General features: G+C 44.9%; 1 protein-coding gene across 1 annotated transcript; it reads right to left on the reverse strand.

Moving 5' to 3' along the window:
• Positions 1 to 1,068: 1,068 nt before the first annotated feature.
• Positions 1,069 to 1,948, reverse strand: LOC123429710. The gene has a single exon (XM_045113720.1). It carries the CDS (start codon positions 1,871 to 1,873, stop codon positions 1,307 to 1,309), a length of 567 nt encoding a protein of 188 aa, XP_044969655.1. The 5' UTR covers positions 1,874 to 1,948; the 3' UTR covers positions 1,069 to 1,306.
• Between the last annotated feature and the right edge of the window lie 15,373 nt (positions 1,949 to 17,321).

The following is a 17,321-nucleotide window of genomic DNA, read 5'->3' on the forward strand; positions in this document are numbered from 1 at the left end:
CATTGGGCACGTATTTGCAGCAAGAAGATGAGTTTTCGTGGAGGGGATTTTTTGTGAATAAAACCCAAATAGGCAAACAAGCATATAGCAACCAATTCAAGCATCACATGTACATAAAAGTTTTAAATAGTTTCAAATTTTATGAAATCATCATGTGACAAAGTGGTACAAACATAGGATGGGACAGCAACCTTCGAAGAGCATCATCTGCACGAACCCCACTCATGGAGTCATCGTTGCCCCCGGGTCCCACCACACGCGTCTTCGACTTCTCTCTCACTGTGAGAAACAAATATAGACACACTCCTTCGCAAACCGGACCGTCAATATTAGAAGGACAAGCTGCAACCCAGCTCCGCACACCATCATCATCGTCGCCACAGAAGTCACAACGCCAACCGCCCACACTGCCGGTTGAGCATCTACCGACCATGATGCCGTGCACATCCAGCCTGCCGAAAATGCAAAAGGGAGCAAGATCTCGAAGACAGCGCTACGCAGAGACGCCGCCGCCGTCAGATCCAACTGAAGGATCTTGACTTTCACCTGAAGATCTTGATCCGAAAGGAGAGCTTGCAAATAAGCTCCTTGATGGCGTTTCCAAAAAAGATTGTGACCGCCACGGACGGCGTCGCAGCCGGCCGGCGAAAAAACCAGCCAAGCTTTCGTTCGGAGCAGCAGGACCTTCACTCCCATGCAGTTGACCAGCACCTCCGCTGACCCTTGCACTCCGGCACAGCAATCACGCCATTGCCACAGAGGATCCACTTGATAGATCGATGAGAAAGAAGATTCTTTTACCTCTTTCCAGGAAACAGATTAGCACTACGGTGACTAGATGTAGCAAAAGGAGATCCTTTCACACCATGACTTCCGCGAAATTTCTGCGTCGATCCCTGTGCATCTCCTCAAGGTTTTCTGAAACTATGTAGAAGGCTCACTGATCCATCGAATATTCAGATGGACTAGTAAGAGACAACAGAATCGTAAGTTCATAAACACATATAACAATATAGAAACAATACAGACATATGAACTGAGAATACAGCAGGAAGGAGCAGCTAACAGTTGCTTCAAAACACCATATATAATATCGCAAACAGAACACAATGACTAGAACATTGGAAAATAGGAGTAGGAGGCAGCGCTTATTATCACCCCATCTTCTCTCGCTCCCACGGCGAGGAGTATACGGTACTAGATGGAATGAATCACCATAGATAGTCGAACCACACTTAATTTAACACAGTACACGAAACAAAGCAAACGGGACGGGTCGAAGGGGCGCGCTTGCTTGCTTGCTTCCCTACACGAATGCGGCGGCGGCCGCCGCGGCCCCAGCGGTGCGGAGGATCTGGTAGTAGACCTGCGGGTTGGCCACAAACGCCGTGCGGGAAATCAGGAAGCCGGCGGCACCAGGCGCCTTCATCATGGCGCCGGCGGCGGCTGGGGCGGCTGCAGCAGGCCAGAGAAAGTAGGCGCCCACGGCGCCCCCGATGACCATCGCCGCGGTCCCCACGGCACCGTCGCGCGTGGAGAGCTTTGCAGGCAGGTACGGTTTGGCCAACGAGATGGTGGAGGCCATGGCCGCTCCTGTATGGTTCTTGACGTAGCCGAGACCGGTGACGATGTCGCCTGTGCTCATCTCGGTTAGCTTTGCGGGAAGGTACGGCTTGGCCAACGAGACTGTGGAGGCCATGGCCGCTCCTGTATGGTTCTTGACGTAGCCGAGACCCGCGACGATGCCACCCGTGTTCATCTCGGTTAGCTTTGAGGGGAGGTACGGCTTGGCCAGCGAGACGGTGGAGGCCACGGCGCTCGCCTGTTGCTTGACGAGGTCGAGACCGGAGAAGAGGAGGTCGCGGGTGCTCATCTCGCCTGGTTTTCCTTTCCGATTTGTGGTCGTTTGTGTGGACTTATACCTCACTAAATGGATGAGACGACGCAAAGCGTGGATTTATAGCGACGAAGGTGATCTATACCTAGACAACGACGCGCGACGACCTTGACTACCAACAGTACTATCGACAGCACTAACATGTCACCATATGAAGAAGAATCAAAAGATTACAAAAGAGGCTATATAAAAATCATTCACCGCTGGTCCCTTTGTACCTACTCGGCTAAAGCACAGGATGCCCAGGCGTGGTGCGGAAGGCAGTCACCTCGACCAACTCTACTTTCCATGCCATGATAGACTGATACACCCATCTAAACAACCAAGTGTACGGATTATCTATAATTTATTAAACCAACTCTACCGCACGACCCCATTTCGTTCGTTCTTAGTTCGTTTAGATTAAACGGACGAATAGCTGAACCCGACGTGCAGTCCCAAATGAACAAATATCTGATTTTCGTCCATTTTCATTCTATTCCGGGCCCAAACATGCGTCGCGTTTGGAGTAAAACGGACAACGTGCGGACGGGCGGGACACGCGTCCTTGTCCTCCCCATGGCCCGCCTGTCGGGACACTGGCACTTCATTCATTTCCAACGCCTCCATCCGCCCTCCCCGCCCCACCTCGCCGTCGGAGCCGCCACTATTTTTTCAGCCGCCTCCTCACTGCTCACCCCCCGGCCGTCCATACCAAACCAAGTCTCGCCATGGCCGCCACCACGCCCACGCTTTCGTAGGAATTTTGGTCGTCTTTTGGAGAAGTTTTGGCCGTCGCCTTCGTATCTGGTGCCAGAGGGGATACGACCGCCGGGTGCTCTATAGCGACCTGTAGCCGGCCGCCAAACGACCCTCCTGCATCGAGGTGATTTCCGCAGCCTATTTGTCACCACGACCGCAAGGTTTCTAACACTTTGCCAACAAAGGTATGGACAATGGAGATGAATTTTTCTTCAACCACTTCTTTTGTTCATCGGATGATGCGTCCTCGGATGACGAAGATCTTGTGGTGGTTGCACCGGTCGTTCACGACCACATTGAAAGACAGCGGCCTCGCTACAGGCGGTCAGTCCTGGGCCGTGCTCCCAACCTGAACCACATCAGAGAGAGAGAGGCGACGCCATGCTCTATGTCGATTACTTTGAGAATACCACACTCTTTGAACCGAAGAAATTCCATCGTTGTTTTCGTATGGCAAGACATATGTACAGTCGTATCCGAGAGAGAGTGATTCGTCATGACCCATTCTTCGAGTGCAAAACGGATGCCCTTGGCAAGCTTGGATTCTTCTCTTATTAGAAATGCACCGCGGCCATCCGCATGCTTGCATAAGGTATTCCACGCGATTTTGTGGATGAGTACGTGCGCATGAGTGAGTTCACATGTCTGATGTCAATGTACAACTTCTGCAATGCCGTGGTGGCAGTGTTTGGCCCTCAATACTTGAGGCAGCCAAATGCTGCTGATACAAAAAGGCTGTTGGTAATCAACGCCGATAGAAGCTTTCCAGGCATGCATGGCAGCAAAGATTGTATGCACTAGGAGTGGAAGAACAGTCTATTTGCTTGACAGGGCCAGTACAAGGGGCATGTGAAAGCGTGCACTCTCATATTAGAAGTTGTGGCTTGACAAGATCTTTGGATATGACATTCTTTCTTCAGCATGGCAGGTTCTCACAATGATATCAACGTGCTGCAGCGTTCTCCAGTCTTCGCAAGGTTTGCACAAGGCCATTCTCTACCTAGCAACTTTGAGGTCAATAGCCACCACTACAACAAGGGATACTACCTAGATGCTGGTATATATCCTAAGTGGTCAACTTTTGTGGAGACAATCTCGAAACCCCAATGTGATAAGAGACAGAGATTTTCCCAAATGCAAGAGAGTGCTAGAAAGGATGTGGAGCGTGCTTTTGGTGTGCTTCAATCCCGATGGGGTATCGTTCGAAACCCTTCACTGAACATGGATGAAGGGAAGCATTGGAGGTGATGACTACTTGTGTGATCATGCACAACATGATCATCAAGGACGAGCGTGATAACAACATCTTCGACCAAGGATTTGATTTTTGAGGTGAAAATGTTGAGCCCCTGCAGCAAGAACCGGCCACATTTGAACAGTTTACCCAATTCCATCGTGAAATGCGTGATTGCACACTCATTTGGAGCTTTAAAATGACTTCGTTCAGCACATGTGGAATCACATTGGCAACCAATAGATGTATTGGTTTATTATGTTTATTCAAGACAATTTCAATTTGGTTGTAAAACCATTTTATTCGAGACAATTTTGATTGGGTTGTAAAACTATTTTTATTTGAAACAATTAAAATTTGGACGTGCAAACATTGATGAATATGAATATATGGGCATATTGGTCGTGGCGGACAGGATGCGACCAAAGGATGCGTCCGCATGTTGGGTGCACGGCCACCGCATCCGAGGAAAGGCTGAGAGACGACCCCATTGCCCTACCCAAATGTCCGGGAAAAACGGATGTCCGTTTGGGGTCGTGCGCTGAAGTTGGCCTTAGGAACAAGAGGTAGGCAGGAATGATCAAGCGTACAACACACATAAGGGCATCTCCAGCCGCGCCCCAAGAGGCCACTCATGCCCCTTTTTAGACGCCGTCGTTACAAAATCCCCCCCAGTCGGGCCCCCAGGACGTCGTTTTCCGCCAGATGGTCCATTTTTCGGGCCGGTGAACCCAGGCCGAACCCAGCACGCTGGGGGCACCTAGGTGCTTTGACAGAAGGAAAAGTTGTGTGTAGGACACTACTGTGAGGCGAGAAATGCCTTTTCGCCGCTAGATTCGCCCTCGTGCGCCACGGAACACCTCACCGCCATGTCGATCCCGACGCCGCCAACGTGCCCTCAGGTGCTGCCGCGCCGATTGAAAATGCCATTTCCCTGCCATTTTCGCGGTAGCCTCCATCCTGCTCTCCCTGGGCGAGCTTTTCAAACCGCTCAGGCAGGGATACCGGCGACTGCCCACCAACTACGCCATTCAGGTGTTTGGTGATTAGCCTGCTCGGTAATGGACTCAAACGACGATGACACGTTCATGGCTCTGATGGAGGAGAAAGCCGAGGACGACACCACCGACGAAGAGCACATCATGATCCTCGCCGCGCTGGCCGGCCTATTGCGAATAATGCCAAGCCGTGGAGTGGTGTCTCGGTGCCGGGGCGCCGCAAGAGCAAACAAAGACATCACATGGAGGTCTATTACATGCTCTACATCGACTACTTCGCCGACAGTCCTATGCATGGCGAGAAATTATTTCCGCGCCATTATCGGATGGACCCGAAGCTCTTCCTCAGGATTGTGAATGTCATCTATGAGTTCGACATCTATTTCATTTGCAAGAAGGATTGCACCAGTACGGTTGGATTATCCTCGTTCTTGAAGTACACCACGACTATGAGGATCCTTGTGTATGGATCTCCCGATGATATACAGTAATACTAAGGAGCATGGTCGAGTCGACCACCTTTGAGTGTTTGTAGAAGTTTTGTAGGATAGTGGTGGCAGTGTTTGGACCATAAAATTTGCAATCACCCAATGCTGAAGACACTGCTCGGATCCTAGCGTAGAATGCAGTAAGAGGATTTCATGGGATGCTTGGAAGCATCGACTGCATGCATTGGGCATGAAAAAACTATCCATTAGCTTGGCAGGGGATGTACGAAGGCACCAAAAGAGGTTGCAGAGTGGTACTTGAGGTAGTGGCCACATAGGACCTATGGATTTGGCACTCCTTTGGTATGCTAGGAACTCACAATGACATCAACATACTTCAGTCCTCGAATGTCTTTGCAAATCTTGTTGAAGGTCATGCTCGTTCGGTGAACTTCGAGGTCAATGGGTGCCACTACAACAAGGGATACTATCTAGCAGATGGTATCTCCGGGATTGTCCACATTTGTGAAGAGTATCTCAAACCTTGTGCGAGGAGGCAAGAAGTCACACTTTGTTAAGTGTCAGGAGGCTTGCAGGAAGGATGTCCAGCGAGCATTTGGTGTGCTCCAATCTCGATTTACTATTGTCCAGTACCCCACTCTTACCTGTGATACGTCTCCGTCGTATATATATTTTTTGATTGTTCCATGCCAATATTATACAACTTTCACATATTTTTTGCAACATTTTATATGATGTATTGGACTAACATATTGATCCAGTGCCAAGTGTCAGTTCTTGTTTGTTGCATATTTTTTGTTTCGGAGAATATCCATATCAAACAAAGTGCAACGCGATAAAATTTTAAAGAGAATTATTTTGAACATGGAATCAACGTAAATGGCGGCCCACGACCTCCACTAGACACCAGGGCGTGCTTGGTCCACCTGGCACAGGGTGGTGTCTACTGGGCACCCCTTAAGTTGGTTGGGGCTCTTCTTAGGGTACAAGAAATATAATTTATTGATAAAAGTCCCTCCAAAATTTCGGCACAACCGGAGTTACGGATCTTCGAGAATTTATGAAACGGTGAAGGACCATAAAACAGGAACATGCAACAGAAGAGAACATAGAGGGAGATGCAATCTCGGAGGGGCTCCTTCGCCTCCGCCGCCATGGAGGCCGTGGACCAGAGGGGGAACTCTCCTCCCATCTAAGTGGAGGCCAAGGAAGAAGAACAAGGAGGGAGGCTGTCCCCCCTCTCTCCCGGTGGCACCGGAGTGCCGTCGGGGCAAGGAGCGTGACGGAGATTGACACGTCTCAAACGTACAGACTTTTACAAACACTTTTGCTATTGTTTTGGCCTCATTCATGCATGATTTTAATGAAACTAACCTGAACTGACGCTGTTTTCAGTAGAGCTGCCTATATGGTTTTCTTGTGTGCAGGAAAATGGATGTTTAGGCGCCCCGGAAAATTCCAATAAAAAATAGATAAATCCACGAACCGGGAGGAACCCTGGGTCAGAAGATGGGCGAGAGGGGGGCCACCATGCCTCCAGGCGACCTTTGGGCGCGGCCTGCCCCCTGGCCGCGTTGGGAGGCCGCCTGGTGGGGTCCACCTCCTCTGATGCCCTACTTTGTCTTCTATTTTTTTCCTGATGGAGAAATCCCAGAAGAGAAGTCGTTTTGCAAGTTCTCGACGCGGAGCCGCCGCCACCCTCAGTTCTTTTTCGGGAGAGCTAATCTAGAGGCTGCCTTGGCCTCCGGAGAGGGGAAATCGTCGCCATCATCATCACCATCTTCACTCCATCACCCTTCCATGGATTCCCCCATCATGTATGAGTAATTCCATGTTGTAGGTGAAGTGGACGGCAGGAATTGGATGAGTTAGATCATGTAATAGTTCGTCGGATTGTTGGGGGCATGTTGCCAATCATCTACCATGGTGTTTATCATCTTTTCTACTACTTGTTACTCTTAATGCTTGTCACTTCGGGACCGAGTGCCATGATTTCAGATCTGAATATCTTATGTTTTCATGAATATATTTGTGTTCTCGATCCTATCTATGAGTAGTATGCACCTATTATAGTCCGGAACAGGCAATCCCAACGGTGACATCTTGGGACAAAAAAAGGGATAGACTATGATTTGAGGATTCCATGTATCCATTGATTGTTAATGCTTTGTTCCGGTGCTCTTTGACAGGAGCACCTTAATCTCCATAAGTTCCTTTTGGCCCCATTGGTAGCGGGATGATAGGAAAAAACATGTTGTGCAAGTTCTTATTGCAAGCACGCACGACTACCTTGGGATACATGCCTAATGATTGATATTTTCCTAGATGATCATTCCTTCTCTATGTGCCTTGCCCCATGTTAAATACATGATATCTCTCATCCATGACCAACCAACCATCTCCGTAGCCTACATGGTTTTAATCCCGCTAGTCACTAGTTGCTCTACTTTAGCTGTTTTACTTTTGTTGCTTTGCCACCATTATCTCCGTTGCCACAATCACTTTCATATCACCGTTACTACTAATATTTCGTTGCCAAGCAAGTATCTTTCAGGTGCGGTTGAACTGACAACTCAACTATTAAAGCTTATAAATATTCTTTGGCTCCCCTTGTGTCGAATCAATAAATTGGGTTAACTTACCCGCGAAGACTGTTGCGATCCACTACACTTGTGGGTTATTAAGACTATTTTCTGGCATCGTTGCGAGGGAGCATATATTTATTTACAAGTCTACTTGGAGTTATTTTGCTTGCTGCGATTTATCCACTATGGGTAAGAAAGGAGACCCCAAGGTTCCAATCTTACCATCTACTACACGAAAAGGTAATGTTCTTAGCACCAGAGCCATGCTTGATTCACCTTCCGTTATGAGTAAGTTTGCTTCACCACCACCACATCCTGCTTCTACCTAGTTCGTCACTATGCCTGATACTTTTGATGATGCTTCTACTACTATTGATGAGACTGGTTTACTTGGTTATTTTATTGAGTCTCAGATTGCTAAGGCTGCAAAGCAGTCTAGGGTTGAAATTCCTGTTACATTCTACCCCATTGGTGTATCCTTTGGTTACCCAGACTTGAGTGGTCTCAGGGAAAGAATTCTTGATGATGATTATATTGAACTTGATGATGATTTATGCATGGAGCTTACAGAGTGTGCTAACTCTAACCCTGCTTCTGTTAAGAAGCTGCTTGAAAAGCATTCTATGAAGAAAAATTTACTCCCAATCCTAAATTTGCTTAATCTCCTATTTGCATTGAGGATGCTGATTTTAATTTCTCTGACTATCTTTCACGTATATCCACAGTTGAAGTTGACCCTTTTTATGGCAGAGAAAAGGACGATGCTATTGCACACCTTACCAAATTCACTGAGTTGGGTGGCTTATCCACTAAGAGGACAAGAAGAGAAATTATCATGTTACTAAGCTACTTCCTTTCTCATTGAAGGAAGATGCTAAAGCATGGTATGATGCACTACCATGTGGTTACATTAAGAGTCCTCAAGATTTAGCTCAATCTTTTGTTGCTAAATATTTTCCTGCTCATAAGCAACATGCTTCTTTACAAAGAATATATAACTTTACACAGTTGTAGGATGAGCACCTCCCTAAAGCTTGGGGGAGGTATTGCACTTTACTCAAGGCTATACCGAGACATGGAGTCCCTAACAATGAATTGCTTGATATATTTTATGCTGGTCTAATCGATGAATCTAGAACCTATCTGGATTGTTGTGTTGGCTGTGTTTTCAGGGAAAGAACACCGAACGATGCTGAAGAACTAATGGGCAAGATAGCTAAAAATCATGATGACTAGTCTGTTCCTGAACCACCTCCACCACCCAAGAAGAGGGGCATGCTTTTCTTGAGCCCTGAAGCTATGAAAGAAGCTAAGCAGTCTATTAATGAGAAATGTATTAAAGCTGAAGATGTGAATAATCTACCTCCTATTGAGAAATTATGTGAGCCTACCACTCACCCACCTATGGTAGAGGTACACTCTCTTTTAGAATTCAATGCAAGTGACATCCCTCATGGTAAGACCCCTGATCAATGCTTAGATGAGCTTGATAATTTCATTGTCAAGCAAAATCACTTTAATGATAGGATTCAAAGATAGTTGCATGATAAGTCCCTTGCTATCAAGAGTTTGCTTGATGTTTTAAGTAGAACTATGAATGATGTTAAAGGTCTTGTTAAGCATTTTCATATGGTTCAAACTCAGCTTGAACAAATTTCTAATGTGCAAAAAGATTTGCTTGCTAACAATGCCAAACAAGTTGATACACACGCATATGGTATAAAGACCCGAGGTGGTACACACACCTAGGACCCCCTCTATCCGGAGGGGCATCCAAAGAGGGTCGAGAAAGATTCTCAATTGCAGGAAGAAGACGTTGTCAGCTCCCCGAAGAAGAAGAATAAACACAAGGAAGCTGACAACTCCAATGATCCCATAATTGATGAAGAACCTATTGTTGATCCTAATAGTATATCTATTTCCGATGCTGAAACTGTAGATGGTGTTGAACCTGATAAACATAATGAGAAGAATGATCCTCCTGAGGTACAAGAAGAAGAAGCACCCGACAGGCACAAGAGGTATACTAGAGAAGACTTTGTTGCAAGAAGACATGGGACGGAAAGAGAACCATGGGTACAGAAATTAATGCCCTTCCCAGGTAAGTCTTTCAAAACCAAAGAAGAAGAGCATTACAATAAATTTTGTGAATGGATGAAACCTCTTTTTCTTCAAATTCCTTTGACTGATGCTATTAAGTTGCCTCTGTACTCGAGGTATATGAAAGATATTGTTACTAAGGAAAGAAGAGTTCTTAATGAGGCAATATCTACTATGCTTTCTAATTACTCTTTTAGTCGTAAGATTCCTGAGAAGCTTCGTGATCCAGGTATATCCACCATTCCTTGCCCATAAAAAATAATTATGTCAGAACTGGTTTATGTGATCTTGGTGCAGGAGTGAGTGTTATGCCTTTCTATCTTTACAAAAGGCTTTGTTTAGATAAACTAATCCCTATAGATATCTCTCTTCAAATGGATGATAAGTCAACGGCCGTTCCTGTTGGTATTTGTGAGGATGTTCCTGCTGAAGTTGCTAATTGCTTGATACTTGGTAACTTTGTTGTGCTGGACATTCCCGAGGATGGGAGCATGTCTATTATTCTTGGTAGACCTTTTCTTAACACCGCAGGTGCTATTATTGATTGCAATAAAGGAAAGGTGACTTTCAATGTTAATGAGAAGGAGCACACGATATATTTTCTGAAGAAGATTGATAAAAGGCATGGCATTAATTCTATTGAGAATATTGAGTCCGTGAAGGTTGGAGCGTGGGATTGTCCTCTACATGTCCACCACAAATATCAAATCATTATGGTGGGAACAATATCCATTAAAATAAAGGTACCATGATTGCTTTATAAGAAGTGAATTTTTTTTCGCTCGATATATCACCTGTTTGGTAGTAAGACTTGATCAACCTTGCTAACAAATATGTTTTATATGAGTAAAAAGAGAAGCTTTTTATGTTTTCATTTCTTTTATCTTTCATCCTCCTTGTTGTACCAAAGTTTTATGTTTTTTAAGCTTCATATGTTTAACCATTGTTTCGAGCTTTCCGAAAGTTTTGCAGCTTTCGGTACTTCGAAAATTTTCAAAAGTGAAGTTGTTAGAAAAATTCCAGAAAAATTATAATAAGAATTTCCATCGAAAAAGAGACGCAGGGGCACGTGAAGCCAACCAGGGGGGCCCCCTTGTCCAGGCGGCCAGGTGGCACGTCCTGGCCCCTGGTCGCGCCCAGAGGTCGCTTGGGCCCACCTGGTCCCCTTTCGTGGTACTTCTTCCTCCCTTCTCTCTCTCAGACACCAAAAATCCCGATTTTTCTCGTGGAGCTCGAGTTCTTGCTGTTCTTGGTGGAAAATTTCGACCTCTCCCTACAACCCATCATTTTCATTGAGAAATTGAGAATTTGCTCCTTGGTATGTGACTCCTCCACTCCTCCAATTAGAATTTTGATTGGTGGTCTTATTTGTGAGTATTTAGGAGTTCTTGGTGCTGTTCATATGATCTTGCATGCATGTTTAGGAATTTATTTATGAAGTTTTGATGTAAGCTTATGCATCGGGGAAGTGAGTAGAATAGTTTGCTCCAACTCATTTTTGCTTAAACCTTCGTTTTTGTCATGCATCAAAAATTTCAGAAATGAGTTTGTTTGGAAAAGCATAAGGATGGCTTGGGAAGAAGAGACCCGAGCCTACCGATAGACTAACCAGAGCTGCATCTTCACCTTCTACTGTGAGGACCAGTTATAATAATGATATAGTGCCACCGAAGTTGCTCCACGAGACGGACACAACACATGCCATGGCATACCCATGTTCAGATTTCCTTACGGTGGCAGGTATTAAGGATGAGTTTGATAACCTCTGTGCAGCTGCAGGGTTGACACGTCTCGTAACACAACTTGTGCAACAATATCCAAAACTCACCTATTATTTTGTCAACTGGTTTAGATATAATGATCAAACTTCCATGAGTGAATTTTGATTATATGAGGATGTCGTTACCATGTCTTTGGCAGAATTTTGTGACATTATAGGTGTGCGGAATGTCGGGAAGACGACCAAAATGGAAGTTCAGCCCTATGAGCTGAAATGCCTATTCGCTTCCCTTTCAGCAAGGATCCGCGAGACATTCACCGGGGGAAGATCTCTAGCATATTATTTCCCCACATCAGGTATTTCGCATACTATATTTCTCAAGGGGTGTTAGCTCGTGACAACACGAGAAACATTTCGGCTTTGGATATCGCTATCTTGGTAGCCGCCCTCTTAGGAGATAACACGTATAATATTGGTGCTTTGATTGCTTGTCGCCCCGTCCCTAACAGCGGCAAAGGGCCTCACTTTGGTGGCATTTATGCCACGCTTATCCTCGAGCACCTCGGGTGCACTGTATGCATGGATGATACGCCTTTTTCATTCATAAGATTTGATCTTGCCGCTATGAAGAGGCATGAGTTTGTTACTAGGAATTTTGAGTTTGGTAACCTTGTTTATATTATGAGGTTTGGCGAGTTTACTACTCGCGAGATCCGTCTACATGCACCACTTTTGTTTGATTAGACTAGAAGGAATTGATGGTCCTTCACCTCGGTTGAGCTGGACGAGTTCGTGATCCAGCAATAGTCCGACAACCCCATGGAGGGGGTTGTTCCGAGGAAGAACAGGCTTCTTCTTGGGAGGACTGTCGAGCATCAGTTTACACACCCGAGGCTTCGTATGATTCTTGGAGCTACCCGTACCACTCCGGAGCCGGAGGAAGCTCCTGGAGCCCGCAGTAGCCAAGCCCAACTTAGGCCAAAAGCTTAAACTTGGGGGAGTACGCACCCTTATCCCCTTTCATTGTATCATCCATGGTTTCCTTTTTAATCTTTTCAGAGTTTTTTCCTATTCTTCTTTGTTCTTTCTTTGCAAAAACAACAAAAAGATTCCTCTTTTCTTTTGCTTTTGTTTAACCTTTGGAATACCCAAAAAGATTTCTTTTCTCTCTTTGGTTTGCTTCCCTTTGCAGAGTTCAGCTCAAGTCCATGGTTGCAATTGCACTTAATTATATGTTTCTATGTTCGATCGTGTAAGTGATGATGCAATAATGACGAAGATAGACGGAAGGGATGCAACAAGGAAAGCCGGTATGAACTCTATTTGTTTCTCCTTTTGTACATATGCCTATACTTATGATCTAGAGACCAGCTTGTAGCGATATAGTGCTATGTTTACAATGCTTTCCCAGAAGTTAATGCTTTCTTTGTGACTTGTTTCAAATAGCTGGAGTGCATAATGTGTTATTGAAATGACTTGCATGCATTGCATTGTTCATGGTTTGGCATATTGGAGTGGTATTTCCCTTTGGAGAGTTTTTGGATTGACATGGCACATGCTTACACATGTTTATGACTAGAAGTCTATCAAGCCATGATGATCTTTTTATTTAAGAATAATTATATCACTTTCATGCACGATTCAATGTTGCTTTGTCGCTCTGCATGATTATGTCCGTTATTGCTCTCTAGTTGGTCTCTTCCCCGTCCTTTGCTAGCCTTCGCCTGTACTAAGCGGACTGACTACTTGTGCATCCAAAATCCTTGAAACCAGGTGCGCCATATGAGTCCACGATTCCTACCTATATGCGGTATTTATGTGCCATCCTAAGTAAATTTGCATGTGTCGTATTCTAAATCTTCAAATAAATATTTTGTTTTGTATGGCCGAATCACTCATGTAGCGACTAGGGGTCATCAATATCTTCCATGCTAAGTGGGTTATTCTCAAGATATGTGTTGATTCATTATCATACACGAGAAAGTGGTTGGTAACCCGGATGCCGAGTTCCATGCTCAAAGTCAAATCAAAGTTAATGAAAAAAAAACTCCCCCCAGGATTGTTGTTTGTATGGACGGTACCCGCGGATTCTGCCCGCCGTGGAATGTGATCGATTGGTGGACGGGTAGTAAAATATTTACTATTCTGTTTGGGAACCGCCTATAATGTATTTAGCATGGAAGATATTGAGATCTCTTAGTTGTTATGTTGACAATGAAAGCATGCCACCCAAAATTTTGATTCATTTCTGTTTCAAAAGCTCAAGTTCTGGCATCTCTACAAAACAATGCTTCCCTCTGCGAAGGGCCTATCTATTTTACTTTACTGTTGAGTCATCCTCTTCTTATAAAAAAGGCACCAACTATAGAGAGCATAATTGTCATTCTGAGTGTAATGTGCATTTCCCCAAAGCACTACATTGTCTTCTGCATGATTGTGATATTACTCATTCTGAAATATTTATTTCTAGTCTCCTTTAAGACTCCGAAGGAGCGTCTGCATTGATGTTTTGCTTCACTCTTGGGGGCTAGTGAGATACCACTCTAGTATGTCCGAGTCATGTGTGTTGTGTTCTCGTCATGATTTTCGGTTGCATATTATTCATTCTTAGTTGTTTGAAACTGTTCACATGATCGGAGGATTGCTTCGTGCATTGTCTTTGTAGCATTGCTTCAATACTTGTTGGACTTGTTCGTAGTGCATGCTTATATACTTCTGATGAAGCAAAAGTGTTTGTCAAAGTTCTCTTTGTCGTGTCCAGTTTGTTGAACTGAATTGCTTGAGGACAAGCAATATGCTAAACTTGGGGGAGTTGATACGTCTCAAATGTATCGACTCTTCCAAACACTTTTGCTATTGTTTTGGCCTCATTCTCGCATGATTGGAATGAAACTAACCCAGACTGACGCTATTTTCAGCAGAGCTGCATGTATGGTTTTCTTGTGTGTAGGAAAATGGATATTTAGGCGTCCCAGAAAATTCCAATAAAAATAGAGAAAATCCACGCACCGGGAGGAACCCTGGGCCAGAATATGGGCTAGATGGGGGCCACCACGCCTCCAGGCGACCTGTGGGCGCGGCCTGCCCCCTAGCCGTGTTGGGAGGCCGCCTGGGTGGGGTCCAACTCCTCTGGTGCCCTACTTTGGCTCCTATTTTTACCCGTGACGGAGAAATCCCAGAAGATAAGTCGTGTTGCAAGTTCTCGACACGGAGCCGCTACCACCCTCGGATCTTCTCCGAGGAGCTAATCTGGAGGCTGCCTTGGCCTCCGGAGAGGGGAAATCATCGCCATCGTCATCACCATCACCACTCCATCACCCTTCCACGGCTTCCCCTATCATGTGTGATTAATTCCCTGCTATAGGTGAAAGGGATGGTAGGGATTGGATGAGTTAGATCATGTAATAGTTCGTCGGATTGTTGGGGGCATGTTGCCTATCATCTACTATGGTACTTATCATCTTTGCTACTACTTGTTACTCTTAATACTTGTCACTTTGGGCCCGAGTTCCATGATTTCATATATGTATACCTTATGTTTTCATGAATATATTTGTGTTCTTGATCTTATCTATGAGTAGTATGCACCTATTATTGTCCGGAATCGGCGATCCCAATGGTGACAACTTGGGACACCAAAGGGGATAGACTATTATTTTAGGATTCCATGTATCTATTGATTGTTAATGCTTTGTTCCGGTGCTCTTTGACAGGAGCACCTTAATCTCCATAAGTTCCTTTTGGCCCCGTTGGTAGCGGGATGATAGGATAAAAGATGTTGTGCAAGTTCTTATTGCAAGCACACACGACTACCTTGGGATACATGCCTAATGTTTCATATTTGCCTAGATGATCATTACTTTTCTATGTGCCTTGCCCCAAGTTAAATACATGATATCTCTCATCCATGACCAACCATCCATCTCCCTAGCCTATAGTGTTTTAATCCTGCTAGTCTCCAGTTGCTCTACTTAATATGTTTTACTTTTCTTGCTTTGCCACCACTATCTCTGTTGCCACTATCACTTTCATATCACCGTTGCTACTAATATTTCATTGCCAAGCAAGTATCTTTCAGGTGCAGTTGAATTGAAAACTCAACTGTTAAACCTTATATTTATTTTTTGGCTCCCCTTGTGTCGAATCAATAAATTGGGTTAACTTACCCGCGAAGACTAATGCGATCCCCTACACTTGTGGGTTATCAGCGACCTACATCAACAATCTTGCCACCATCAACGCCAACTCTCTGCCCCTCTATGAAGCGGTGTAACACCTATTTTCCCGCCGTAACTCTCTACTTAAACATGGTGCTCAACACTACATACTATTTCCAAATGATATGTGGTTATCCTATGATGTTTGAGTAGATCCATTTTGTCCTACGGGTTAAGTGTGATATGATGTTATTGATATCATTTGCGTGTTGATATCATGCTCTCCTAAGGTAATTTTTTTCCGTGATGCGCACACATGAAGGATACATGTTGGAGGGTATCCAATATGTTCATGATTCGCTTATAGTGGGTGGCGAGGGTGACAGAAACTTACACCCGAGCAAGGGAGTTGTGCGCATATGGGAGTAAGCACGACTTAATGTTTAAGGCTATGGGGTTTACCTTAATGATTTCTAGTAGTAGCGGATGCTTGCTAGAGGTCCGGTCATAAGTGCATATGATCCAAGTAAGGAAAGTGTGTTAGCATATGCCTCTCCCTCATTGAACAAAATAAGTATCTATCATGTTATATTCAATTGCATATGGAAAATCGTTCTCTTGTGTTACACAAAAAGCTTTCTACTAAATATCCTCTTACTTTTATTTACTTTCTCTTTATTTTTCCGCAAAATAGTTTCATACTTGTTCTAGGTAAAGTAAGCGTTTGTGCGTGTAGAGTTGTATCGATGGTTGATAGAACTTGAGAGAATATTAATTCTGCCTTTAGCTCCTCATTGGGTTCGACACTCTCACTTATCGAAAAAGGCTACAAACGATCCCCTACACTTGTGGGTTATCAACCTGGTCAAAATCTCAGATGTGGTAGGTGATCAATTGTTGTGTCATCTTGCACAACATGATCATTGAGAGCGAGTAGGAGGAGCGAGTGTTTGACACTGAACCATATTTTAGGAACGGTCCTCTTGCAGTTGTTGACCACCAAGTACCGGCAACATGGGTTGCCTTCCTCAATATGCGCCAGGAGATCCGAGACCCACAGGTGCATCAAGAACTGCAGGACGATCTCGTGGAGCACCTATGGAGGCTCAGGGCAACACCTAGTTCGATTTGTTTTAATTTGTGTTTGAATTATGAGCTTTCTTCGTTGAACCATTTGATTTGTATTGATTTATTTGAAGAACTTTGTTATAAAATTTAATTTTATGAATTTGTGCCTAAAGTGATCCAAATTTGTACTTAAATTGGGGTGAAAGTGTCGGCCGGGGGCACCCTTTGGGGGTCGCGTGGGAACCCGAGCCCCCCGCCACCTCTCGCCGAATTTAGCACCACTTCGCCCCCAACCTGCGCTATTTTAGGCCCTTGGGGGGACGAACGGCTGGAGATGCTCTAAGAATCTGGAGCACAACACAGAAGAGAACT

The sequence above is a fragment of the Hordeum vulgare genome, chromosome 2H (assembly GCF_904849725.1).
Source record: "Hordeum vulgare subsp. vulgare chromosome 2H, MorexV3_pseudomolecules_assembly, whole genome shotgun sequence".
Taxonomy (NCBI): Eukaryota; Viridiplantae; Streptophyta; class Magnoliopsida; order Poales; family Poaceae; genus Hordeum; species Hordeum vulgare.

Excerpts from the sequence above, each read along its gene's own strand:
- LOC123429710 (XM_045113720.1), bottom strand. The coding sequence starts at position 1,873 with ATGAGCACCCGCGACCTCCTCTTCTCCGGTCTCGACCTCGTCAAGCAA.